The 27,737-nt window shown below is 43.0% G+C and overlaps 1 protein-coding gene across 2 annotated transcripts in view; it reads left to right on the top strand.

The window, feature by feature from the left end:
- Nucleotides 1–25,965, top strand: part of col4a4 (collagen, type IV, alpha 4) — a 47,894-nt gene extending 21,929 nt beyond the window's left edge. For both annotated transcript variants that reach the window (XM_014335871.2, XM_042223942.1), the window contains exons 13-47: nt 91–171; nt 343–387; nt 654–716; nt 826–870; nt 954–1,007; nt 1,562–1,622; nt 1,703–1,807; nt 2,660–2,815; nt 2,965–3,054; nt 4,999–5,159; nt 5,243–5,315; nt 5,408–5,514; nt 6,579–6,762; nt 7,746–7,814; nt 7,887–7,994; nt 8,088–8,156; nt 9,791–9,940; nt 10,278–10,439; nt 10,593–10,760; nt 10,952–11,095; nt 11,343–11,450; nt 11,905–12,083; nt 12,860–12,923; nt 13,008–13,082; nt 13,201–13,308; nt 13,391–13,498; nt 15,176–15,247; nt 18,061–18,189; nt 18,299–18,406; nt 18,705–18,860; nt 20,532–20,777; nt 20,998–21,114; nt 21,456–21,641; nt 23,446–23,729; nt 23,965–25,965. In XM_014335871.2, coding sequence (XP_014191357.1) covers nt 91–171; nt 343–387; nt 654–716; nt 826–870; nt 954–1,007; nt 1,562–1,622; nt 1,703–1,807; nt 2,660–2,815; nt 2,965–3,054; nt 4,999–5,159; nt 5,243–5,315; nt 5,408–5,514; nt 6,579–6,762; nt 7,746–7,814; nt 7,887–7,994; nt 8,088–8,156; nt 9,791–9,940; nt 10,278–10,439; nt 10,593–10,760; nt 10,952–11,095; nt 11,343–11,450; nt 11,905–12,083; nt 12,860–12,923; nt 13,008–13,082; nt 13,201–13,308; nt 13,391–13,498; nt 15,176–15,247; nt 18,061–18,189; nt 18,299–18,406; nt 18,705–18,860; nt 20,532–20,777; nt 20,998–21,114; nt 21,456–21,641; nt 23,446–23,729; nt 23,965–24,198 — 4,269 coding nt within the window. In that variant the 3' untranslated portion in view covers nt 24,199–25,965. The remainder of the gene's footprint in view (nt 1–90; nt 172–342; nt 388–653; nt 717–825; nt 871–953; nt 1,008–1,561; nt 1,623–1,702; nt 1,808–2,659; nt 2,816–2,964; nt 3,055–4,998; nt 5,160–5,242; nt 5,316–5,407; nt 5,515–6,578; nt 6,763–7,745; nt 7,815–7,886; nt 7,995–8,087; nt 8,157–9,790; nt 9,941–10,277; nt 10,440–10,592; nt 10,761–10,951; nt 11,096–11,342; nt 11,451–11,904; nt 12,084–12,859; nt 12,924–13,007; nt 13,083–13,200; nt 13,309–13,390; nt 13,499–15,175; nt 15,248–18,060; nt 18,190–18,298; nt 18,407–18,704; nt 18,861–20,531; nt 20,778–20,997; nt 21,115–21,455; nt 21,642–23,445; nt 23,730–23,964) is intronic.
- Nucleotides 25,966–27,737: the final 1,772 nt, after the last annotated feature.

Genomic DNA, 27,737 nt, shown 5'->3' with positions numbered 1-27,737 from the left:
TTGACAATTACTGCAGTAATAGAGCAGCAAGAGCAACGCACCAGTACTGTGTAGTATGTGCTGTGCTGTAGCAGTTTGTGTGGTCCACAGGGGGATCAGGGTTTGCAGGGACCTCCGGGGCCCTTTGAGTATGTTGACCCTCCCGAAGACCTCTACATCAAAGGAGACAAAGTAGGTGGAGCCTCACTCTGTTACAGCCTATCAGATGGCACATTTAAGGGGACTTCCTGTTTTCTGTTAAACTTTAAATAGCAAATGTTGCAAATGTTGATTTCTGATATCTCTTGTTGTTGGGAGGCTTTGCTCTCGGTTTTCTCATGCTGGATATGTTGGATATTTCAGGGCTCCCGGGGGGTTAAAGGAGTCTGTGGAATTGACGGACAGCTGGTAGGTTAAATATCTTATTTAGGAACTTGAAGTTCTCTTTGTTGTTCGATTCTTGGGCACCAGGCTCACTTGAAGGTTAGGATTCTCCCGATTTATGGAGTTCAGGACTATCGCTCATCCTGAAAATTGTCATCTGTAATCTCGTGTTTGAAGGATACTCAGCTGCCGTTTTTAAACCCCACTTGGTTGTTGTGCCCCATATCTCCAAATATCATTTTAGTAGCACTGTTACTGATCAGATATTTTTTATTGAATTGTGGTCTCAGGGTCTGAATGGGCCACCTGGGATGGAAGGGGAGAAGGGGATTTTGGGGCTTCCTGGACCAAGGGTAAGATGTGCGATCAAAATTAAGCAGTTTTGATCAGACTATAGACTTTAATTAGACTTGAGATGTCATCAATCTTTGAGGTATTGATGCTGAACGAACTGTGTTTCAGGGACTCCCTGGACAACCTGGTCTGCGTGGGAACAAAGGAGTCAAGGTTGGTCAAAGCAGAAGATTCCTGTTTCTACTTCTGTGCTGTTCCTCGGATCATCAGGTCTGGTTTTTCTTTGGTGTTTTCAGGGAATCCAAGGAAGCTCAGGACTCCCAGGTCTGATTGGACGAAATGGTCCTAAGGTCAGTCTGTTTCCTGTATATTTTATGTCACTGTGGATAAAAGCAAAGCTTCCCATCCATCCCAACTAAACACTAGGAACCAGGGAACAAGGAGCACAGAGCATTGTAGCACACCACGACAAAGGGCGAGAGAAGGCTCGGAAAATGTATGCAAAAGGTAACGAGGGCAAAACGAGCAGGAAGTTAACCAGAAGACCAGTAAAATGGTCCACAGACAGGTGCAGCGTCTGCATCACTGAAATTCATCCATCGTGAAAAGGACTCTGAGATTCTTGAAGTCCTACACTTTGAGCAGTTATCTGTCCATGACCTCGGACGTCTGATCTCTACCGCGCAGCTGCAGACCTCCCCGCTGCGTGGTCACCACCTGGCCAGCAGAGCCAGATCAGCAGTAAAAACCAGACACGTGATTCGTGAGAGCACTGAAACCTTTCGCCCATTCACAGACGTAGATGTTCTGTTACTAGAAGCTGTGAACCCGATGAACTGGTTAGTATCATGTAAACAAAATGACCTCAGTAAAGATAAAGCTGTTGTGTTGTGTGTGTTCTCAGGGCGAAAGGGGAGATCCCGGGCCTCCAGGCAACCCCCGGGAGGAAGACATCACGTACACCGGTATGGATCAATGCACCAATCAATCAGCTCTTTCACAATTCTTCTTCTCTGGTGTCCAATGACTACTTTATGTCTTCTAGGTCAAGTTGGGGATCCCGGGTCACCCGGCCCGCACGGCCTTAATGGAGACAGGGGGCGGATGGGAATACCCGGCCCCCCAGGACCGCCTGGCAGATCAATAGTTGGTGAGTACCTGCATATTTTACTGTTTCTGTAGCAATGTGAGCTGGCAAACATCTCAGCACAGCGCGATGACACAGGTGAAACATCTTTATATGATGGAAAAATATGCTATCACTGAGTATTGGAGATCTTTCCTGACAGATATAAATCATCATCAGAAAAACCGTCTGGCATAAAGTTCTGTCAAATCAAAAAATTCAAATGGTCTCAAACTTTAAAATCGTATCGGAGAGTTTTTTAAGATTTTACGCGCTATTACGAGTTTGTGTAGTCAGATTACAAATGGGATGAGACCACAACGTTGGGTCATTATCTACCACTTTGGGGGGTTTAATGATGATGAAGTTGGCGAGGTGGTCTGAGACTCATGAGGCCAGATTTAAGGTGGTAGCAGCCTGATGTAAGGCAGTATGAGGTTGCTGTGGTGAGATTATTTTCTCAGCTTCTTGTTACTTTCAGTTGCTGAACACATCTACATAATGCACATGTCTTCATCCTGTCTCGTCCACAATACTCTGACTCGTAACTTGAAGCTGGTATTCAATACCCTCTGCACAATCCACTTCTTCTAGTTTTATATCTCCTGGAGATTTTTTATATTCTTATAAATGCACCATGGGGGGCTTGGCGTGAAACGGCATTTCGGTGCGCTGTACACTGCGTATACTGGACAATAAAGACCTCGACTCTTGAATCTTGAATGAATCTTAAAGTTGAGCTACGGTGATTCAAGTGTCATGGTTAGATTTAAGGTGGTATGAACTTGATTAGAGGCAGCATAGCGGTGCTGTGGTAAGAAGGATGTTTTCTGCTCATGTTTAAGGTAGTATGATAGTTTTTGTTGTTTTCTTCAGGACTGCCGGGAGTTGTAGGTCAGAAGGGAGTTCCAGGATGCAAGGGGGTCAGAGGAGATCCAGGTCAGATCTCTACAGAGAAACCCACACCTGGAGAACCTGGAAAACCAGGGCGCCGTGGATTCAGAGGACATAAAGGACAGCAAGGTGTTCCAGGTACCAGACAACAGTGTTTGTCTCTTAGTGTTGTACACCTGTAGGTGCCCGCAGGGTCAGACTGCAGATATTAACAGCAGGTATGGGATGTGTCACTGTCCCAGTTGATTTTTTTTCTCAATAATCTGACTTCCTGTTTGTCTTTAAAGGTACCTACTGTCTCCCTGGAGCCTCAGGACCACGTGGGGACCCAGGTGTGCTCGGACCCACAGGGTTTCAGGGCTCACTGGGAATTAAAGGTCAGTTGTTGGAGACATTGACTGAAATTGTGACTTTTACACCAGTTAAAGGTTTAGAGGGTGGAAGACTGATGAGCTGCTTTTAACCTTAATGTGAAATATGTGCACACTCAGGCCACGTCACATTACCACAGTTTGCGTTTGCTAAATGGGGAAAGAAGAGATTAAAAAAATGAACAATGCTTTTGGCTTTTGTCCCACGATCAGTCAACAGTTTTGTTACGGTACCAACACCCCTGTCCACATTATGCTACGTGAATCGTGCAGCGGTCATTTTATAAACATCAACTGACGAAGTAATTTAAAAAAGGCAATCTGACCTTTTAATGCCAGAAACCAAAGGTATCATCACCATGCTAAAGTCATCACTAGCTGTTTCCTTTAGGTTCTCATTGTACTTTATCCAGATGAGTTTTATTGGATGAAACTTCTGGCTAATGCTAACTTACCAGCTAAACATTTCCAGCTATGAAGAGCATAACCTTAACTTGCTTCCTCACTCATGTTGTTGCTGTGAAGCCTTAGACGGTACGTAGATTTAGCTTTGAGATGTCACCCACTGGTGTGTTAACCCTTTAAAGCCGGTCAGAGCGGGCACGCTCCATTTTGCGCAACTACTTTTAAATCCCAGTAGCGCTGCAACCACGTAAGCTAGCGCAATAATTTTCTTTGCATATGAAACCGGAGGAGTTGTACTTGCATCTTATGCCATCAGCTTGTCCTCGGTCACAGTTTCCTTCCACATAAAGCTTTGCAAAAACTGCATAAAAAGCACTTGCAGCAACAAAAACATAATATTCCAGAAACACGCTTTGCTGATCCGATCAGCTGTTTGTAACACTTCCTACATTGGCGACGTCCGCCATGACCTGCCCGAAACCGGAAGTGACGTCATTTTTGCGGAAATGTAGTTTCTTTTTACCATCAGGGCCTCATGAGCTTATACTGGTGTTTTTAAAAGTTTTCTTTGACTTTATGACTTTCTGTGTCGTTTCTGGGATGCTTAGGACTCATATTGCACTGCTGGAAATAGTTTATTTTGATGCATATGCTGTTTTTTTGCAAATTTGCATCATAATATTTATTTTCGTTTTTCCTGCAGTATATAAAAATTGGTGTATTTCAAAAATAAAACTATGAAGACACTCAAAATAAATTTCCTGTGGTGGGAAACTATTTTGTGCAACTATTTTGTATTTACAGTAGACATATATGTTAACAAAACAAAAACTATTTTAAATTTTTCTGTAGTTTATTGCACTTTTTTGCAATTTATGTAATTACTATGCACTTAATGCAGACATATTATTAAAATATAGACTGTAATGCTTGTATTGATGTATAGCAACTTGAAATGCTCCCAGAAATTTCGCTACAGCATGTAAAAATATAATATAAGCTCCGGCGGACTTGGTTCTATGGTAGGTCTTAAAGGGTTAAGACTTCAGCTGAGGACTTCACGGTCTCCAGCACTCGTCGTATTCTGATTGATCTATCGATCTGTGGCTGACTGACTGATTGTGAAACCGCACGCTGTGGCTAACAAATTGTGACTGAGGTATTAACCAATGAGCATGCTCCTAAATAACCTTCCTCTCTTATTCTAAGAATGAGCATAATTTATAAAAACAGACTTAATGTTTTGTTCAAAATGACCTCAAGAGTGAGTTTGGAAATGTGTACGAGGGGGCAGAGGGCACTTTTCCCATACACTTCAATACAACTGGAAGTCTTTTGCAGTAACAGGTGTCGCCACCTTCAGCTGTGTCCGTCTGTTATACTGTCTATAGCGAAGACATCCTATGTTGGCCTTAAGTAGAGTCCATGTTGCCCGGACAGCCAGTCGTAGTGACGTTATTAATCAGTCAGATCGTTTTGCTAATGTTTGCTGGAAGTGCTCAATAAGGGTTAGAGATTGATCGAACCCTAATTTCTGTGTTTTAGGTAGTTGTGGCAGCTGTTCTTGTGGCCTTCCTCTTGTACTAAGAGGTGCACCTGGCCCTAAGGGTGACTTGGGATTTCCAGGCTTCCAAGGATCCTCTGGACCCACAGGTCCTCGGGGAGAGTACGGTGTTCCCGGAGACACAGGAGAGACTGGTGAGCAGGTAAAGCAACTGAGCAACAAGGTCAGAGGTCATCTGAGCAGCCACCACTGCTCTGTTTATTTGACTGATTGCTTTGTTTACAGGGTCGGGCCGGATTGCCAGGTGTCAAAGGCTTTAAAGGACAGAAAGGAGATTTAACAGTGGAGGATATCGAAGGTGAGTCCCAGTCTGTGCAGCTGTCTCCCAGCACACTTATTATTGACAGTAACATCAACATAACCTCCTGTGAATGCTGCTCCTGTCTCCAGGTGAGAAGGGAAACAAGGGACAGCGGGGCCCTGCAGGCAGACAAGGGTTCCCAGGAAGAAGAGGACAGACTGGGCCCTCAGGGGTCCCTGGAAATCCCGGTTTCCAGGTCAGTCGGGTTAGAAGATAGGAGGAATGAGGATTGGAAGATGTTGTTCAAGACGGGAAAGAGCGAAATATGAGAAGCAATAATGTGAAAGAGTTTCTCAGCAAGTAATTTCTGTTTCAGATGTAATGAGATGATGTTCACATTACAGCTCACTGATCATGTCTGCGCCGCTTTTCCTTTTGAACGAATGTTTATCAGAATCCTCCGATGGTCAGTTTAAGAACATGTTTCCTGATTGCAGTCCTGTGACAAATTAAGTGGATCCTTGTTGCTTTTATAGGAATTAAGAGAAGTAAATGGCAGCCAGGTGCTGCTGATCAAACGCACCGGTTAACTGATACTTACCAATCGAGAGCATCGTTATAAAAGCAGAATCTTCTAGCAGCTAGTCCGAAGCATTCAGGTGTGCGTTAACAGAAAGCAAAGGAAAGACGTCAGCAGTGATCTTACAGACTAAACTGTTGCTCCAACCTAGGAGAGGTTATACAGCTATTTTCAAACAAGTCCATCATTCTGCAGTGAGAAAGATTATTTACAAGAGGGAAACATTAAGACAATTTTCTCAGTGATGGATGTTCCAGCAAGTTCATCCCAAGATCGGACCATTCGATGCTCAAAGAAACGACAGAAACCTAAGAGCTCTGCCTCACATTCTGAGACACTACAGGCCTCGTTTTCAATTTTAAAGTTCATGACAGCACAGATGGAAAAAGACTGAACAAGTTTGGCTTGTTTGGAAGAGTTTACAGGAGAAAGCCTGTGGACTAAGTGGACTATGAGCTCCTCTGTATACCAACGTAGTCTAGAGTCAAATGTGAGGCCATCTATCCCGAAGCTGAAGCTTGGACCAAACTGGGGCATCAACGGGACAATGATCACAACTGTATGCCAGAAAACACACTGACACCACATCTGTTATATCCATGAATCTGTTTCTAACTTAAAGTTGAGCGCTGAGAAATGTGGATGACAAACAGTGAGATAATCAGAATGTCCCTGTTTTGCAGTTGTCCTGCCATCAGTCATGCTGTTCTGTCTCTTGACCTCAATTTGTCTGTTCTTAGGGGGAGAGTTTTTTCAGCTTCCCTGGAGAAAGGGGCCTCAGAGGAACTACAGGGTTAAAGGGATATTTAGGACCTCCAGGTCCCCGAGGACCAGATGCAGATGGAGCTGTGGGAGAACGTGGACTCCTTGGGGATCCAGGACCTACTGGATCCTGTGGCCCCCCGGGGTTAAAGGGGGTTAAAGGTAAGAATCGTTGTTACGAAAAACGTTTGGTTCTCACTTTCTGTGGATTTTACCAGAGTTTTGCAGCTGAATCCATATATACGGTTCTGTTTTCATAGGACTGACCTGAACATTTATAACACCTGTCCTCTTAACATCTGTCAGTGCTGACTCCTTTTAAGGTCTAAGTCCGGGTTTGAGTAGAGTATGTTTCTCAAACAGGATGATAACGTAACATCCGTTGGTCATCTGTGACTCATCGTTTAGGGCAGGATGCGTCCTTGATCCATCACAGCTGATTTAAATGGCCAAATGACCTCCTCAACATTCTTGAAGTTCTCCAGAGGCCTGGAAATGAACTAATCATTTGATTTAGATGTGCTGATGCAGGGTGAGATCTAGAACCTGCAGGACACCGGCCCTCGAGGCCTGGAGTTGGAATAAAACACTTGATACAGGCAAATTTAGGAAACTAGATTGAAGTTTCAGACATTTCTGCTTTTGAATTATTCTATTGAACGTGTTTCCAGGGCAGCACGGTGGCGTGTTGGTTCCACCACCTGACTCTGACCTGGTCTGTGTGGACTTTGCATGCTCTCCCTGCGTCTGTGTGGGTTCTTTCCGGGTTCTCCGACACGCAGTTAGTTAGGTTAGGTTAACTGGTGAATCTAAATTACCTGTAAGTGTGTTTGTCCTGTGTCAGGCTGGTGACCTGTCCAGGGTGTACCCTGCCTCTCGCCCCTCTTGTTTTTCCATTTAGGTTTTCCAAACAGGCAGAAATGAAATAAAAAGGAGTCAACTTGAAACCTGTGGGTGTTTACGGTGACGGCCTGAACTCAATATTTTGGAGAAAACCAAACTTAATCTGAAAATACAATTAAATATAAATGAGTTGAGGGTTTTCTTCAGCACTGAGTACTTGTGAAGTTCATAGGAACACTTTCATTAACTTTTTTAGCCAAAACCTTCTAACTGGTGTCTACTTAACCCTCCTCTTCCTCCAGGTGACCCTCCACCCTTTAGACCCATAAGACCAGGTGCCCCTGGAGAGAAGGGAGACCCTGGAAGTGCAGGTAAATTTGATCTGTAACATCTTTATGTTTGCCTGTTTACAGTACTTCCTACTCACCTCTCTCACCTTTCAGGCTACACAGGTTCCCAGGGTTCTCCAGGTTTTCCTGGTGGCATTGGGTCAGATGGACCTAAAGGAGACAATGGGAAGGATGGACTTCCTGGAATACCTGGGAAACAAGGTACCCAAGCAAACCTTCCGCTTCTGTATCTTCGCCTGTAGGTTACATGAGCAGAAGAGTTACCTTTAATTATTTCCCCTCCTCCTCCTGTAGGACCTCAGGGTGTCACTGGAGATTATGGAGATGAAGGACCTGAAGGCTTCAGTTATGATGGAGATCCAGGTAAGTTCCACAATGCATCAGCACAAACCAGATCTGGTTGATGCTCTGGCTGGTCTGGATACCAATGAATTCTGGAGCAGCTTGTTTCACATCCAACTGTGATCTTGAACATTGTTCGCCTGGCTCTGGAGGATCTCCAGAAAGTATCCTGAGCATTAATAGTTAGTTTTCACTGGGAACCACATGGCATATTCTGGAAGCCGAATGAGTTTGTTCCGCAGGAAAAGAGATAAACCTCATCATTCTCAACAGGGCCTGGTTCCTCAATCAACTTAAATTCCCAATTAACTCTAGGATGAACTTCTATGTACCTTCTACAAGGTTAGTTTACAAAACTCTGGGAAGCAAACGAATTCACAGAGATGTCAGAAATTCCTTCAGAAATCTGCCCGGACCAGAAGGAACTCTTCCAGCCTTTCTGTTTTCACTGCTGTGCAGCAACAACCAGCAGAATAATTTGAACAGCTTCAATGGCCGAAAATTAGAGGCTTACTGGTAGGAGTGGGTTTAAAAGATCGATTTCCCCATTCAAATTCTCGATTTTAGTGTGAATAAGGTGAATAAATATCAATTCATTAAATCCTGAATTGATTTTTAAATATAAATGTATTTTGCCAGAAGTGGTAGCATCTCATCTTGAAGCTCACAAAACTATTTCAACAACAGATAAAACGGCTAAAAAGAGAAGCAGGTAAACGGATTCTGCACAAAGATGTAAACGCAGAGCGTGGATCGTCCACAGACGCCGCCGGCGCTGAGAGTCGACGGCTCACAGATCCTGAAGCTGCAGGTTTCGTCACTCTGACCAACACTGACTGAACCAGCAGCAAAAGAAGATCAACCTGCGCTTCACGTTTGATAACCATGCTCATGAGCTCCCTCTGACTTTGGCTGCTGTACTTCCTGCACAGCTCTCTCTCTCTCTCAGCACTCAGAGACCAGTTCACCATCAAATCTCTGCTTCCTGCATTATTCTCTGTTTATTAGCCACCAGTCTGCTGCTGTGTTCAGTGCTGTCGGCCTCTGACAGCAAAGCTTCGTCTCTGCTGTTCAAACTGAACGAATGGAAACAAATGACTGCTCAGCTGTGTCTGTAATCAAACCTCATCAGGTCATGTTCACATGTTCATTCATGGTTTGCTTCAGTTTTTGATCGACTGCAGAATATTTTTAAGGTTTTCTGCTATAAAAAGCCAGAACAGGAAAACCTGCTTCATGTTTCTCTGTTGGATCCTCAGTTACACCTGCTGTGATGCTCACACCGCTGATGAAGTCTCAGTGTCAGCTTTGGTTTATACACAGATATGAAACATGGATGTGTGCTGATAAATCTTTCTAATAATAATATTTATGTCTGAGTCAAAACTTAATCGAATCGAGAACTTGTGATTCAGAATTGAATCAGTTGTAAAAATCAGTGACGCCCTGCTGGCTCCGTGTTTCTGTCTAGTTTCTAACTTTTAAAAAGTGCTCGTTTTAAGTTGCACCCAGTAAAGTCTAAGTCGTGACTGTGATAAGCATCCTAATCTACAATTCCTTACTCTGTTACTTACCTCTGTGGTGGCAGAAGGTTTGGACTTTAAACCCAAACTATTATGAGCTGTTTCCAGACTGTTTAACTTTATGTGCACCAGGCTCTCCGGGACTTCGAGGCTCTGCAGGTCTCAGCGGACCAACAGGAGACTCTGCTTTTGGGCTCCCAGGCTCTATTGGCTTTCCAGGGACACGGGGCCCTCAAGGACCCAAAGGAGTGCCTGGCGACCCCGGCCAACATGGTCTACCAGGTGATTTACATCTCCGGCTAATTGTACTGATCCACGACATCGTGCTCTGGGAGGTCCATTTACTTTGTATTTTCTGTTTTGCATCACAATTTTCTGTGTACAAGATAGCGAGATAAACTGTGCTGTGGTTTTACTGCGTGTAAACATATCCCTACCATGTTTAGAATAAAAGCACCAGTCTTGATAACAGCATTTTTAGCGCACCAGTGCATTTTGGTTAAGGTTCAGTTAGCATCCAGCCATTTGTATAAACTCTTCAGCTGTTTGCAAAACCCAAATTACAACTGGTGGATGATGCTGAGTTAAAGAAAGGACACTTGAATCATTTCTTGTACAGGCATCGGTGGTCTCCATGGATGTCGTGGAGCAAAGGGTCAGAAAGGAGATGATGGAGCCCCCGGTATAACTGGCTGCTCAGGACCCACATCGAACCGATGTGATCCAGGAAAACCTGGTACAATGGGCCAGTCGGGCTTTCCGGGATCTATTGGAGCCCAAGGTAAACAAGCTCACTTTATTCACCCGGCAGCTTTTAATGTTATTAGGTTTCACTTAACTTTAGTTTCTTTGGTTATTTTGCTTTTTATCTTTGACAAATGTTTTTTATCACAGTAGTTCCAGTAAGTTCTGACTATGATGTCATCACTTTCAGGTATTTTTGGGGATAAAGGGGAGATCGGCAGCGTTGGTTCTGAAGGAATTGGCCGCAAAGGCTCTGTGGGTGCATCAGGACTTCCAGGTGTCCGTGGAAAGCCTGGTTGTCAGGGCCCCCCTGGACTCAATGGAAGCTCGGGACTTCAGGGCACTGGTGGTCCAAAAGGTGAGTCGTACATATATCCTAACCACAGACTGATTAAGACACTTGTTTTATACATGTACGATTTCATCAGAGGTTTAAAAAGATCGTAAAGATCCTGCTCATTTGATCTATGACCTCACTAAATATTATGCTCTAGTTCCAAGTCTTATTGAATAAAACATGATCACGAGACAAATTTTGACATGTTTAAGGTCTGACTGGACCCCGGGGCTGGGACGGGGTGCCTGGGAACCCTGGAGATCCTGGTGTCCCCGGAGATCCAGGCATGACTGGAGAGAGAGGGTTCAACGGACGAGATGGTGGTCAAGGAATCGAAGGGCCAAAAGGACAGAAGGGTAGACTGATACAGAGTGATACACTACAATGCTACTGCAGTACCATTACCACATATCTTTACAGTAACATTACAACCAATTGCCACAATTCTACCACAGCACTGTTACTGTGTTCCTAAAGATTACTGCTATTACTGTAAACATGCATTAAGTGAGACTTCCTGTCATTTATGAGGAAACATGGATGTTGACGATCCAGCTAATTCGAGCTCACCTTTTTAAAACATTTCCCGCGTGTCCCCTGCAGGCTTTCAAGGTCCAACAGGCCCTCCAGGACCGACCAACTACATCCGCATTAAAGGGAAGACAGGAGACCCAGGACATCCCTCCACTGTTGGATTTACTGGACCTCGAGGTCAGAATGATACTTTGTTGCCAAGCGGCAGTATCGTGGCCTGGATTAAGCACTGATTGATCAGAAAGTGGAAGGTCACCTGAAAGACTTAGAGTTAGACATAGATGCCACTCACCAAAACTGGAGCTCAGACTTCTTGGATGGTCGGTTAGTACAATTAAGTGCACAACAGCCATATTATTGGTCGGATAATTGGATTTAAAAAATCCCCCAAAAGGCTCCGTCAGCTCAAACAGTCCAGAGGTCCAGTTAATAAAGAACTCTTAGTGCAGTGGTTATGAAGGAGGAAATTATGGACAGAAACCAAAACACGTTGGGTATCGGTTAATTCTTTACTTATCTCAATACAGAGCGTGGAATCTTCATTTCCCACAATGCTTTGGAGGTTCTGTGTGACAGATCGACTTTGTCCGCACTGAACTTTCTGATTTCCAACATTTTTTTTTCACTACAGGAAGCAAAGGTATGCAGGGAGCAGCAGGCAAGCCAGGGCATCCAGGGTGCGACGGACCCCCGGGCATTGTAGGACCCCCCGGGCCCCCTGGACCCTGTGGCAAACAGGGGCCTGCGGGACTCCCGGGACTGAAGGGGTTTGAAGGATACTGTGGCTTTCCCGGAAGCATTGGAGATCCAGTAAGGCAGCTGAAGACATCACTCGACTGACCCAAATTAAAAGCTTGATGAAGAAAGTTGCAGAAGCTGCCCTTTATCTCGATCGCCATTTGTGGTGCATGTGAAAGCATTTTGTAGTCATTCATCAGACTTGCTGTGTACTTGCACCTCGGGAGTCATGGTTAACATCCTTAGGCTGTTTGTACCTTCGCCTTTTTATTAAAGAACCAGATATCCAGATGTTTCTCATATACATTGATGATTTAGGGCCCAAGCCATGCTGCCATCTAGGCCAACCAGGGTCACCTAAGAGGATAATAACATGGATAAAAAGTCAACTACAGCAACTTTTCTTCTGTATGAAAGAATCAGAATGTTTGGATGCTCTCAGCTGCGACTCAGGATATTCAAGCCCAGCCAGGAGGAAACTGTTTTTAAATGATTTTTTATGTTTATGTATTTATGTTTCTGAGCTGCTCACAATCATAGGTGAAGATAAATCTGGTAAATCAAAAGCTTTACCTCAGGCCTCGGTTCTCCTCCTGTGGTCCAGTACAGTGCCTACATTACTGCTAACATTCCAGCAAATAACTTTATAGTTAAACTCTATTGTTTGGGGTAGCAAATGACTGAAAAGGCCATTTAGTTTACAATAAATACTTGGGAAATTAGCAAAAAGAGCACTCTTTGCCTTGAAGTGGTGCACAGTAAGCTTTTCAGTTTAAGACTTTGATTTGCTCAAAAAATGTTCAGAAAGAGTTGCAGGAAATATTGATCTGTTAATTTTGCGATTGCAGGGTGACAAAGGATGCTCAGGGAAACCTGGTGAGCCTGGTCCCCCAGGATGTAAAGGTCCCAAAGGTACAAGGTCTCCCAGTCATGGTAATGTTTTTCATGTGTTCCTTTGTTGTGCAGGCTGTAGTGAAGAGTGTGCTTGTGTTTCAGGTAATAAAGGGGAGTCTGTTGGTTGCCCTGGTCCAAATGGAGAAAGGGGGCCTCGTGGAGACAAGGGGCACCTAGGTGATGATCTGTTTCTGGCTGTGCAGCGTGAAGTTTGATGTTTGAGTTAAAAGTAACCAGAGTAAGGAAAAAACAGGAGAATGAATCAGGTGTTGATTCCTGTTTCTCTTCCTCTCAGGACCTCCTGGATCTCCTGGAGATCCGGGAGGGTTGGGTTTTACTGGGGCTCCAGGAGAGAAAGGATCCAAAGGAGAGAAAGGACACCATGGAAACATCGGTCCTGGAGGTACATAGATGTATTTTCAGTGATAAAGAGTGTATAACTCATTGGTTATCCATGACCTTATTAAAACTGTTTTCTCTGTCAGGTGTGATTGGGCCCCCAGGTCCCAGGGGTCAACCAGGTACTCCAGGTATTGAAGGTAACAGTGGGGGTGATGGTCCTCCAGGACACGAAGGCTACCGAGGACTCAAAGGTTAGAACCTACTTTAAAGTCAGTTACTTTACAATTTCAAGTAACGAGGGTTAAAGGACGGTTAATCTGGAGCCTTTAGTTTTTTTAACATGCGTCAGGTTGCTGATTCGGCGCTTCAGAGGTCGAGATAGAGACTGTTCAGATCAAATTTCAGCTGTAAATCAAGTCTTTCTTCAGCTTTAGCATTAAACTTGCTCTGTAAGATTTCCGTTTGGCTTTGCCAGGTAAAAATATGTATGTACACACTACCAGTTAAAGGTTTTAGAACACCTGATGTTTCAGTTATTCATTATAAGTCAAGTCGTTCAAGTCCAGTGAACAGCTTGAAATGGTACGAAGGGAAAAGTGGTGAACTGCCAGAGGTTAAAAAAAAACTAAGGTTACCCAAAGCTGAAAAATGATGTACATTTCAGAATTATGGAGGTTGATCAAGTCTTGAAAGCTGATGCTACCAACTAACTCCAGCTACAGCCCCCTCTGTCTGCATAAAGCAGTGCTGGACACACTGTGGTAGCATACACTCAGCTGAACAGTACTGTACTGCAGAAAGTAGTGTGATGCTACAAAAACGGAGAGACAGACCATCATAGAAATGTGGGTCTGTCCTACAGAGAGACTGCAAAGAAAGTCAAGGTGTCAGCGAGTCCAGTTTCCTTCAGCATCAAAGGCTCAGAAACAAACTGACAGGAAGAGGTCTGCAGACCCACAGACACGAATGAATCAGACACACGTTTCTGAGAGTTAACAGCTGTGTGACGGCGGCTCACAGGACAACAGCTTCAAGAAGCTAAATAGTGGTCGTAGTGAGCAAGTCTCAGTTTCAGCTGTGAAGAGAAGACTTCGAGCTGGTTTGACGGGACGAGCTCCAGAAAGAAAGCCAGACGTCAGAATGAGACAAAGAGGCTGTCTGGGCCACGATTAGACTACTGAAGGCTGGAAGAAGGTTTTATGGACTGATGAATCAAATATGAAATCTTTGGTTCATCACGCAGGATCTTTGTACGCTGTCGAGTAGGTGAAAGGATGGTACCAGTGTGTAGCATGGAGCATGGAGGAGGAAGAGTGACGGTCTGGGGCTGTTTTATCGAGCTGGTTTGGGATGAACTGGACAGAAGAGTGAAAGCAAAACAACCTGCAAGCCACCATCATGGGACCTTCTGCTACAGATGTGGGACAATAGTTGATGTGTATTGTAGAAAGACCACGGGTGTGTTCAGCTGTTAGATCTGAACTTATTTACACCAAAATTGAATATTTTGGTGTAAATAAGCCAAAGTGTGATGTCCACATATGTGGACGCCAGGTCCTAGGAGGTTAAGGCATGTGGAGCATGAAGTCACCAAACTCCAGCCACCTTCAGCTCTTCACTATAGAAACTGCAACGAGCTATTCCTCTGCAGCAGAAAAACAAGTATCAGGCTAGTTTCACGAGGCTCAGTAGGTTGTTAGGCGGGCTTTTTCTAACAGAAAAGAAAGAACATTTTTGTTTCTAAATGTGCTACAGGTATTTTAAAAACGCAAGAACAATGAATTTAGATACAGCATTTTAGAGAGTTTTGCACAAATTGTACTGACCGTAGCAAAAAAAGAGGAAACAAAAAGAAATATCCACAGACATTGTGGGTCCCTGAGATCTGCAGAAACAGTGTGTGAGATGGTTTGGTTTTGTTGTGCCAGGTCCTCCTGGACCGCTGGGACTTCATGGACTGGACGGACTGAAAGGAGAGAAGGGGGCCACTGGGACCAGAGGTACACACACACACACACACACACACACACACACACACACCAATTCAATTTTATTTATATAGCGCCAAATCACAACAACAGTCGCCTCAAGGTCTTTATATTAAGGTATTAATGTCGACCCTACAATAACACATACAGAGAAAAACCCAACAATCATATGACCCCCAATGAGCAAGCACTTTGGCGACAGTGGGAAGGAAAAACTCCCTTTTAACAGGAAGAAACCTCCAGCAGAACCAGGCTCAGGGAGGGGCGGGGCCATCTGCTGCGACCGGTTGGGGTGAGAGAAGGAAGACAGGATAAAGACATGCTGTGGAAGAGAGACAGAGGTTAATAACAGATATGATTCAATGCAGAGAGGTCTATTAACACATAGTGAGTGAGAAAGGTGACTGGAAAGGAAAAACTCAATGCATCATGGGAATCCCCCGGCAGCCTATGTCTATTGCAGCATAACTAAGGGAGGATTCAGGGTCACCTGGTCCAGCCCTAACTATATGCTTTAGCAAAAAGGAAAGTTTGAAGCCTAATCTTAAAAGTAGAGATAGTGTCTGTCTCCCGAATCCAAACTGGAAGCTGGTTCCACAGAAGAGGGGCCTGAAAACTGAAGGCTCTGCCTCCCATTCTACTTTTAAATACTCTAGGAACAACAAGTAGGCCTGCAGAGCGAGAGCGAAGTGCTCTAATAGGGTGATATGGTACTACAAGGTCATTAAGATAAGATGGGGCCTGATTATTTAAGACCTTGTATGTGAGGAGCAGGATTTTGAATTCTGGATTTAACAGGAAGCCAAAACAGGAGAAATCTGCTCTCTCTTTCTAGTCCCTGTCAGGACTCTTGCTGCAGCATTTTGGATTAGCTGAAGGCTTTTCAGGGAGTTTTTGGACATCCTGATAATAATGAATTACAGTCGTCCAGCCTGGAAGTAATAAATGCATGAACTAGTTTTTCAGCGTCACTCTGAGACAGGATATTTCTAACTTTAGAGATGTTGCACAAATGGAAGAAAGCAGTCTTACATATTTGTTTAATATGTGCGTTGAAGGACATGTCCTGGTCAAAAATGACTCCAAGGTTCCTCACAGCGTTACTGGAGGCCAAGGTAATGCCATCCAGAGTAAGAATCCAGACAATCCTGCAATTTAACTAACTGGTGTGTTTCATACTCCAACAAAGTAATATATTAACATTTTACACAGAACATTTTTCTTTACAATGCAATAATGCAGTATGTGACATTACTTTGTTTTTTCCCTAAAATGGTCCCCGTACCCCCCACCCCCATAAATGAAAGCATTCCTCTGCAGATGATCACAGATCAGCCTATAATTAGAGATCCATTCAAAGACAGCTGGGTCAAGCTGAATAAAAAATGTTGTTGAGGTGGTCGTTTTCAACATTTACATGGGTGTTAAAATCACCCACAATATTTATTTTACCCGAGCTGAGCATCGCATTCAACAGAAACTCTGAGTAAGGCCCAGGTGAATGATAGATAACAAAGGATAAAACTGGTCTCCAGCTAGGGTAACCAAGGCTAAGAGTCAACCCTACGTGTGATGTCCACATATGTGGATGCCAGGTACTAGGAGGTTAATAAACTGGAGAGCAAGATTGCTGCCACTTCTCCTCTTGGGCAGGTCCGTTGAGCATTTTAACAGTTATTATTCTCATTATTCTTATTATTATTATTCTCATTTAAAGTAACATTTTCCTCCCGTAGTAACCAGTTCTCTGCTAGCTCTTCTAAATCAATATCTTGATCAATTATTAAATAGTTTCTGATACGGATTTAGAAAAGAGAGATCTAATGTTTAATAATTTCACTGTTTTACTCTTTGGTTCAGATGTGGATACTGTATTGTTCTTTCTTTGTGATTTTTATGTTTAAGTTGTTTGTTGCTGGTTTTTAGTTTGTTTGTTTTTTTCTTTTTGGGAGCTGACACAGTCTCTATGGAGATGGGTTTTTGGGGGAGTAGCAGGAGGAGAGAAGCTGCAGAGAGGCGTGTAAGACTGCAACTCTGCTTCCTGGTCCCAACTCTGGATAGTCATATTTTGGGGGGTTTAATAAATTTGTCCATATTTCTAGAAATGAGAGCTGCTCCATCCAAAGTGGGATGGATGCCGTCTCTCCTAACAAGACCAGGTTTCCTCCAGAAGGTTTGCCAATTATCTATGAAGCCCACATCGTTTCTGGGACACCACTCAGACAGCCAGCAATTTAAGGAGAACATGCGGCTAAACATGTCACTCCTGGTCTGATTGGGGAGGGGACCAGAGAAAACTACATTGTTTTGGCAAAGTTACACACGATTACATACAGTATTATTGTTGGTAAGTTCTGGTTCAGGCAACCAGGTGTCGCTGCTGTCAATGTGAATTATAATTTTACCAAATCTGTTTATTCTTAGCCAACAGTTTCAGGTTTCCTTCAGTGTTTCCTGCTCTGGGCTCTGGATCAATGATGGCCACTGGAGCCTCTAGCTTCACATTTCTAAGAACACTAAGAAAAGTTCTGCATGTTCGTGTTGTTGTAATGTCGCCTGGTATATTATTAGATTAAATCTATAAAGTTGTGTAAAAAAATGAACTTATCCTGGCAGAGTTGGGGTTCAAAATTCTGACTGGGTTTAGTTCAGAAAGGTACAGATTTTGTTTTAGAGATCTTGACCAAAGGTCCACCTGCAGAGCAGAATATAGCTGTTGTTATTGTGAACTTACTAATGATTATGAGACATTAATTCTCCTCATAGATCTTAAAATTACTTTCTATAAATTCTATAACACATTTTCATTTGGTCTGTTTTTTCAGGTCGGGGCTTTCCAGGTGTTGAAGGTTCCTTGGGTCCACCAGGAGATAAAGGTCCTCCAGGGCATCAAGGTCTTTGCGGCACATCTCAACCTGGACCACCAGGATACAAAGGCCCCGTCGGAACCAAAGGTCTGTACCAATATGATGATCTCCTGCTGAATTGCTGAATATGTAAATCTAATAATCCTACCTTATCCTTTATTCTTGGTCAGTTATACGCCTCTCTGTGCTATTGTAGGGCCTCCAGGTAAATGTGGACCTCCAGGTAAACTTGGACCAGACTGCAAAACTCCTATCAAAGGGCCCTGTGGAGATCCTGGCTGTCCAGGCCAAGATGGAGAGCCAGGTCAGACTTGAGACTAACTTTTTAAAATCAGCCATGTCATTATAACCTAAACATTTCTTAATAGGTTATAGAAAGGTTCACGATTATCCAGCAATTTTCATGTTTTTGGCATTTTGTAACAGAAGATTATTACGGCCTAAATGCATGTAAGAGATTTGAAAGGTAACATCTTCTAGTTTATGAAATTATACTCATTCAGTGGCTAAAATGCTTCTTAGCCCTAGTTAATATTCAGTTTTATTTAAATTTAAGTGACAGATCATGCTGGATGACCTCTGACACGGGACTGATGTTTCAGGGAGTCTTGGTGAGATCGGGGATCCTGGTCAAAACCCTCCAATTCGTGGGGATATTGGGGACAATGGTAACGTGGGATGCCAAGGGCCAAAGGGACCAAGAGGATGCCCAGGACATATAGGAACACAAGGTTGCACTGGATACCCAGGACAGAAAGGTTAGAGTCCAACAAAAACAACACAACAAAAATGATGCTGACACTTATTCTGTTGGTCACAATTCACTTGACAACCTGACAGATCTCAGTTGTGGGTTACATGAACGTGTGCGGTGTGGGAATACATTAGCTGGTATATTATTAAGTGAATATCTTGATTGACCCTATTACTGAAAAAAACAACTAAAAGTGATCTTCATTAGATGACAGATGATGGTTGGGTTACAAAGGGACAACTGATAACTGTTTGTGGAGATCATAGCATTTCTACTCGTTGGTGTGGAGCTGTAAGTCATCTTTTGTCAGTCCTTCAACAACAAAATTCTGAGTGTTGCATTTCTGCTGAAATGATAAATTCAGACTTTATTCAAACTTTAAAACACTGTGATGCTGAGAAAACCACCAGTGGATGCATTTTATCCTCTTTTTCAGTTTGTGCTTAAAAACTACAACAAAGAACCAAGAAAAGGACCTAAACTCTGAATGTAGCTTTCTAACTTCATCGTGTTTGGCCAAGAATGTTACGGCCGGGTAGCCGGTGGGATGTGAACACAAAACAGAACGCACAGGACGTGGCCGATGAAACTGCCACAGTAAAGAAAATAAGCAACAACATTAACAGAACAAGAACTAACAAAACCTAAACTGGGAAAAACTAAAAAATGAAACCTGAAAGTGCTGACGACACGAACCATGAACGTGAAACAGAGAACTCAACAGTGAACAGATGGAGACAGAGGACTTAAATACACAGATGAGTAACAAGGGAAGTGGAAACGCATGGGAGACACAGCTGACACAAATGAACAGGACGACACAGGGGAAGCAAAACTGAACACACTGAACATGGAACGCGGACTGTCAAAATAAAACAGGAAACATAGTGAGATGTAGACTGTGGCAACACGAGCTAGACATGACAGGCTGGAGAAACATACAAGCATGCAGACACGGGAGACATGGAACCAACCACAGGGAGGGAAACATGTAAACAGGAAGGAGACGAGACACCTCGACCAGTCAACATGGACTCAAATCTAACTAAACATAATAACAAATACAAAGATAAACTTGATACTAAATAACAGACAACTAACACATTATAACTCAAAAAACATTAAGCCCAAAAGGTGGGCCAAAGCACCCAGGACCATGACAAAGAAGGCAGTTATACTGTTACCGTTATTTGAATCTTTACAACACAACTGTTGTTATTTAGAATAGTTCTTGTGTTTGAGACAAACATAATTTTAAGGTAATGGTCCTTTAAACTAAAATAAAATAAAATAATTTTAAAATGGATTTCTTACCAGAAGTGATGACATCCCTAAAAAATCGTGGCCCGCGGTCAAGCTACAAGTTTAAACTGAAATCCAAAACACAGCATCATATTACGAAAGAACTTGAAAGACCGAACAGACAACAGTGGCTTAAACATCCACGTGCAGCTCTGAGTGAAGAGGTGTCATTACACAGAGATTAATGCATAGCTCGGTTTTTGTGCTCCCCACATGAAGGTAAAGGGTCATTGTGGTCATTCTGAGGGCTGAAAAAACTGAATGTCAACAGATAGAAACTTTTGGATGGAAACACACTGGGTACTACAGAGCTGTTGTGTATTTTTTATGTCATGCTCACTTAGATAACACGTCTGTGAATTTGTGTGATCAGGTATGAGAGGCGATAGTGGTTTGTTGGGAATACCTGGCCCTCGAGGTTGTAAGGGTGTTCCTGGTCACTGTGGATCTCCAGGACTTCCTGGATCTCCTGGAGATCATGGACCAAAGGGGGAAAAGGGTGACACCTTAGATCCTGAACTCATATCACCTCCAAAGGGTCCTCCTGGAGAAACTGGCTCAACTGGTCAATTTGGACATCCTGGCCTGAATGGAGAACAAGGCCCATGTGGTCCTAAAGGTGAGAAAGGGCAGAACTCACATAATCATATCAGATTCTTATCTTACAAAAACCTCTGATTGTTAGATTTGACTGCAGTCATCCCAAAATGTAATCATTATAAAGACTAGCTTCCTGGAGGTGAGGTTTCAAAATAAAACCTTCTGATGTCAAATTACTCCTAACATCAGATCTAATGTCAGTGTAGCTGACTGTTGTGATGCTTGATGACCTGTTTCAGGTGATAAGGGAGATTATGGACCTCAGGGATGTAAAGGCTGCGATGGAGCCCCTGGTCTAAAAGGAGACAAAGGAGAGCCAGGCCTGCCAGGAGAGAGTGGAGTAGTGGGACAGAAAGGTGAGACCTCTCCCTGTCTGACTTTTACCACATTTCTACTGAAGCAGTTTAAGGAACCTTTGCTGGTCTAAAACCAAGAACCACATGATTCAGGAACTGGGGCTGTGTTAAAGAAGGCCAGTCGCTTTCTTTCCAAGCTCCTTAAACTGCCATCACCTGGATCACTGAGAACCTACTCGGACTGGGACTGTCATAACCAACAAGACCAGCTCAAATCTGCTTTGACTGCCAACAACACCACAGAGCTGTTGTAGCTTCTAGATAGGCTCAACTAAGCAAAAGCCAAAGTGTGGACACGGGCGTTTGTAACATCACTTACTGTTATGGTCTTTGGGTCGTAGGTAACCGTGGTCCAGAAGGTGAAAAGGGTTCTCACGGACCAACCAAAGAACTGAACTTGGGCTTGTTGGTGATGCACAGTCAAAGTGCAAACACTCCCAGGTGTCCAGGCAACATGAACACCCTGTGGGAAGGATTCAGTCTGCTGTATCTGGAAGGCCAGGAGCGGGCACACACTCAGGACTTGGGTAAGTACATATTTATAAATCCCAAAGCAAACTCTTATTCCAGAACCGCTCAGTGCAGGATGTTCCCAGGCGTTACTTTCTTGTGACTCACCTTTGGCCCAGTAAACAGTTTCTCCTCCACCAGGTCACAAACCCTCAAACATCTCATTAGACCAGGATAAGGGAATGAACACCAGCTTAACTTTATCGAGGCCATTTGAACCAAATATGTTGCATTAGTTTGGAATTAATTTGTTTCTAGGATCACATTGGTTTATTAAGATTTAAAAATAAGTGTGAAACAACTTCCAAAAAAGGAGTTTAAGTGGGTGTTTTGTTGTTACATGTTGGGACATCAACATCTCCTTCGTCGGGCAGAAAGATAGTCCAGAGCTTTCTCCTCTAAGTTTTGTCCTTTAGTTTGTTCTTGAAGATCATGTGTTTCGAGGTCTAATGGGATATATAGAATTACAAAGCTATAGCTTTACATGCCTAACATCTATATCATCCACACACACTTTAACCACATGCTAACAAATCCCATGCTAACTCATGTTATAGATATCGTTAGCTAAGAATTCCAGTAATTCCACTTATCTACACTGTGATAATCTCCACAATAGATATACCTGCCAACAAACGGCTTAAAGTTTTGTCAACAACAGTCAGAGGTCTCCTTGTTCAGATCAACCACCATCTCCCAAAGATGTCTGTGGTCTCAGAGGTATACTGGATCTGCCCTGGGTCTCCTTCCTCTGAGGCTCTCTAAGGTTCCTATTCTTCATAATCTGCTTGTTAAAGCCAAGTCCACGACACCGATGTGGGATGGCTCAAAGAACCCCTATGATCTATATCAGTTCTCCAGAATCTGAGGTTCAGCGATCGGCCAGAATCTCCTCTTGATTACCTGATAGCTGGACGCTCACAATCCGGTCGTTAAGTGATGACGTGACGAATCCTACTTCCGGGTCCAAAGTAGTCTGCGTTTAATATGGCTTTTGTGTTGTTAACATGTTTTCTTCTATTTGATCTCAAAAAGCTCCTAAAACAGTCAGTGATCACTGTTGACCTCCCTCAGCTTTTATTACCGCTAATCATTTATTTAAGCTCAGTTTTTAAAACCTTAGGATGTAACTATAGCCCAGCCCATGCAGCAGTATATGAATGACTAACCTCGTATTGTGGATGGATTATCTCAGTTGTTCTCCTGGCTGAAGTTTGGTCCTTTTACAGCATCCTGCCATGCGATTACATTTGTTCCTGACCACCGAGAACACTCACGTTAACTTTTATCCAGTGGAAAAAAAGTTAGCTTGTTTATATTATGCTAACATAGCTGTGTCGCTAGCGGTCACGTAGCACATCATTATATACCAGCTAGCCCAACTTCAGTAACCCTACAAACGTCACTGCTGTTTAGTTTTCTGTCTTCATTTATGCTGGAAGTGATAACAGAGCTGTACGTTTGAATTTGTTTCCAAAACCCCGCAGTCAGGACATGCTATATTGTATTTAGCTAGAAGCTAGCGAGCTAACTCCCTGCTAACTTCTAACTGCGTTAAATGTCATAAATTCCGTTTTCATGGATGCCTGGATGTTAAACTCAATTGTTACACCTGGTAGAGCAGAACGCTGATCATTTTATTAAAGATGAAAGACTTTAGACAGTTTTTAACTCTCGGTAATGCCATAGTGATGTTTGATATATGGACCTGCAGCAGAGTTTAGACCCAGACACGGCTAGTCACGTCAGACTGAACGACCGGATTTGTTTCTCTGCTGGATGTGTTTGGGAATAATTGAAATGTGTTGCGTGTATTTCCAGGTCAGCCGGGGTCGTGCATGCGTGTCTTTTCCACCTTGCCCTTCGCTCCATGTAACAAGCGTACCTGCTCTTACGCCAGTCGTAATGATAAATCCTATTGGCTAACGACGATGGAGCCTGTCCCACGTGAACACGTGAGTGGACCCAGCATCCAAAACTACATCAGCCGCTGTGTGGTGTGTGAAGCCCCATCCCTACCCATCGCAGTGCACAGCCAGTCCAGACAGTCTGTGGAGTGTCCCGAAAACTGGACAGAACTGTGGGACGGATACTCCTTCGTCATGGTGAGTACTGCAGTGGTGCCAGATTATTAAACTACGTTGCTACTGCTGTTACTGGTGCTACTGTGTAGACTAAAACCTAAGTCTAAGCTACATTAAACTTTACTTATGTAAACCAGAGTTAAACTCTTAAACTTCGCTGAAATTTAGACTAAACTTACCAGTCGTAATAATACCACAATCATCTGAAATGTGAGCTCTGTGCAGATGATGATGTAATTTCCCATGTGTCTAATAGCATACAGGCGCAGGTGATGAAGGTGGCGGCCAGCCTCTGACATCATCAGGTAGCTGTCTGAAAGCATACAAGGCCCAGCCGTTCGTGGAGTGTCAGGGGCCTCGTGGAACCTGCCACTTCTTCGCCAACATGTACAGTTTCTGGCTGACCACCCTGACCGACCCGGCGATGCTGACCAATGACCAAGAGCAGAGGAGGAGCATTGCAAAGTGCAAAGTCTGCATGAGGCTGTGAGCGGGAGGGCTGCCACCTCCACCTGTGTGAGACAGAGAAGAGATGCTTCATCTCCACATCTTTCTCAAGGAAATCGAGAGGATGCATCACTTCCTCCAACTTTACGAGGCAGGAGGGAGCGAGTGAGGATGTGCTTCGGCTCCATCGAAGTGGCAGGACTGGTGTGTTTGTCTCTGTGAGGAGAGACCGTCGTCTTACAGTCAGTCAGCTGCTCGGCTGATAATCAATCAGTCCTGATCTGCATCAGCTCAGCACTCGCATCATTACATTCATCAGTAGGTGGGTTATTAATGAAACTACTTTAACATAAATAAATTTACCTAAATACTCCAAAAAATACTTTAAAAACATGACTTCACAGGAAAGCGCCGCACATTGTGGTTCGGATGCCCTTCCTGACACGTGCGCCTCTTTCATCTGTCACTCGAATTTGGAAACTGTAAATATTCATATTTGTAAAAACGGCAGCGACGGACATTCAGGCTCCTTGCGTCAGCTCGTGAGGTTAGTGAGTCCTTCTCTGTGCAGATGACAAACAGACTTTCTTTTGGATAAAATAGTCTCATAATATACTTAACATCCAATCTGCAGCACATAGCTGTGTTTTACAGCAGGTCACTTTCCGAGGTTCGTGCTTGGAATGATGTGTTTTTATTCCGGTGTGTAACCGGGTTGGGTACGCAGCCTATTATCCAGTTTTTATATGATATCACATGTGATTTAGTTTCCTTTAATTAATTCAGAGGTGGCTTTATCTGCAGCTCCGTGTGTGTTCTTGGGCTCCGCGAGAGTAACTTTGTATGAAAGACAGTTCAAAATAATCCTTTTCTATCTCACACGTACTGTAAACGAGCTGTTTTAGCTGCTTGAAATATTATAAATATAAGTGACTGATATTAATATTTAATGTACATAGCTAACAGTCTAAGAGCCTCTAAAACTTTTCATGTTTTCTTTTTTATTGTCTTTTCTGTGGTTGTTACAGTTCAGCATTACTCAGGGATGGAAGTAACCAATTAACCGAAACAATCTAGTCTTTCTGTAATAATTCTTTTTGAGTCATTTTAGGTGTTTGCCATAAATATAATTAAAAACAAAAAACAAAAAATTCCTGTGAACTACAGGCTGGGAAATGACAGCGAATCAGCGAAGCTTCAGCTGCCACAGTAACATGATTATAATACTAATACACACACAGATACAAAGAAACACAGTCAGGGGGAAACGGAGCGAATGAAAAAGCCATGTGCTGTTGCTTACACTCTATCTCAGCAAGTTTGACAGAGAAATGAACGTAGTCGGGGGTTAAGGTGGAATTCAGCAGGGGGCTGTAGAGCTGTCGGCTATGTGAGCAGGTTTTGTGTGCAGACTGTGATCAGCTGTAACTAAGATTGAGGAAGTGATTCCTCTGCTCTTATCTTCAACACGACATAGAGCAGTTAAAGAAACTCTGCTCCTACAGAGATGATTATCTCATTCATGGTGCTTGACTCGCTGGTATAACTCTGATTTAGAAGATCATCGTTTAGCCTGGAAAAATTATTTTGTGCTTTATAAGAAAGCCCTCCATAGAGATTGAACATCTTACTATTCATCACTGATTGAAGAAAATAAGAACAACTCTGTTTTCTGTTATGGTCTACAGGCCTTTTAGGGTCACAGCTTTAAACCTTTACTCAAAAAGCATCTCTAGACCCAGCAGTCTTAGCTAATTATAGGCCAATCTCCAACCTTCCTTTATATCAAACATCCTTGAAAGAGTAGTTGTCAAACAGCTAACAGATCATCTGCAGAGGTTTATTTGAAGAGTTTCAGTCAGGTTTCAGAGCTCAGCACAGAAACAGCTTTAGTGAAGGTTACAAATGATCTTCTTATGGCCTCTGACAGTGGACTCATCTCTGTGCTTGTCCTGCTAGACCTCAGTGCAGCGTTCGATACTGTCGACCATAATATCCTATTAGAGCGATTAGAACATGCTGTAGGTATTACAGGTACTGCGCTGCAGTGGTTTGTATCATATCTATCTAATAGACTCCAGTTTGTGCATGTAAATGGAGAGTCCTCTTCACACACTGAGGTTAATTATGGAGTTCCACAGGGTTCAGTGCTAGGACCAATTCTGTTTACATTATACATGCTTCCCTTAGGCAGCATCATTAGAAGACATAGCATACATTTACACTGCTATGCAGATGACACCCAGCTCTATCTGTCCATGAAGCCGGATAACACACACCAATGAGTTAAACTGCAGGAATGTCTTAAAGACATAAAGACCTGGATGGCCGCTAACTTTCTGCTTCTTAATTCAGATCAAACTGAGGTTATTGTACTCGGCCCTGAAAAGCCTAGAAATATGGTATCTAACCAGATTCTTACTCTGGATGGCATTACCTTGGCCTCCAGTAACACTGTGAGGAACCTTGGAGTCATTTTTGACCAGGACATGTCCTTCAACGCACATATTAAACAAATATGTAAGACTGCGTTCTTCCATTTGTGCAACATCTCTAAAGTTAGAAATATCCTGTATATATCTGTCATCCCATGTCTATATAAATAAAGCTGAACTGAATTAAATTTGATGGATTTATTTTTTGTTTTTTTGCTTGCTGTAGAAAGATTGCTGAGACGTTTACTGATCACAAAGAATACCTTCACGTATTTGTAGTTTTAAAGCCACAATAATTTAAATGTTTCACTTTCATAGAGCAGACTTTAGAGCATCCTGTTTCACATGGAAGCAAACAGAGCTGGACTAGAACCCAAGGAAATGGAAAGATGGCTGGAGTCAATTTCAGTAGGTTCTGTGCGTTCTTGAGGAATTAGACTACGCGTCAAAAGAATAATATGTTGGTAAACAGATTTTTAATAGTCCTAATAATTAGTTTTTAATACTCATTTAACAATTCATCATCACGACTGGTTACCAATCTATATGTTCATAAAAAAGATATAAACCCCACTTCTTTTGATTTTCACATATTCATTTCTAGGGCTGCAGCTATATGATGATAATAATAAACATTGCTCATTAAAAAAAAACAAAAGTTTAACTGCATACAACATCTGTCAAAAACCCCAAAACAACTTTTGGTTGTAATTATGTGCCATATTAAAATTTGTTATAAAGAAAACATCTTCTTAAATGCAAAAATATATAAATAATCTCAAGTCCAGTCAAAGTAAAATAAATAAAGACATATGCAATCTAAACCAAGGCATAAAGAAATCTGCTCTGTCTCGTTGGACGGCTGTAGGAAGCAAAAAGAGCTCGGACAGTGTTAGAAAGCTTGCATGAGGTAGAGCTGGTGTGAGTCTGTTTGTGAGTGAATGACACTGATGTGGTGGTGAATGTGTTGGCTGCACTGAAGAAAAGCATCCTGAAGTTTGTGCTGCTGAAAACAAGAAGTTGGCATAGACGTTAATTAATATTAATTATGATTTCCTGTCCAACCCCTTGGCTCAGAGTTTTACTGGTCCATACAGGGCCTGGACTGGCATGATCCGGGTGGCTGTGATCACTGTGGTCTATAATC

The sequence above is a fragment of the Haplochromis burtoni genome, unplaced genomic scaffold (assembly GCF_018398535.1).
Source record: "Haplochromis burtoni strain Fernald_Lab_line unplaced genomic scaffold, NCSU_Asbu1 Contig_123, whole genome shotgun sequence".
In the NCBI taxonomy this organism is placed as follows: domain Eukaryota; kingdom Metazoa; phylum Chordata; class Actinopteri; order Cichliformes; family Cichlidae; genus Haplochromis; species Haplochromis burtoni.
This window is presented reverse-complemented; position numbering and strand designations above follow the sequence as displayed.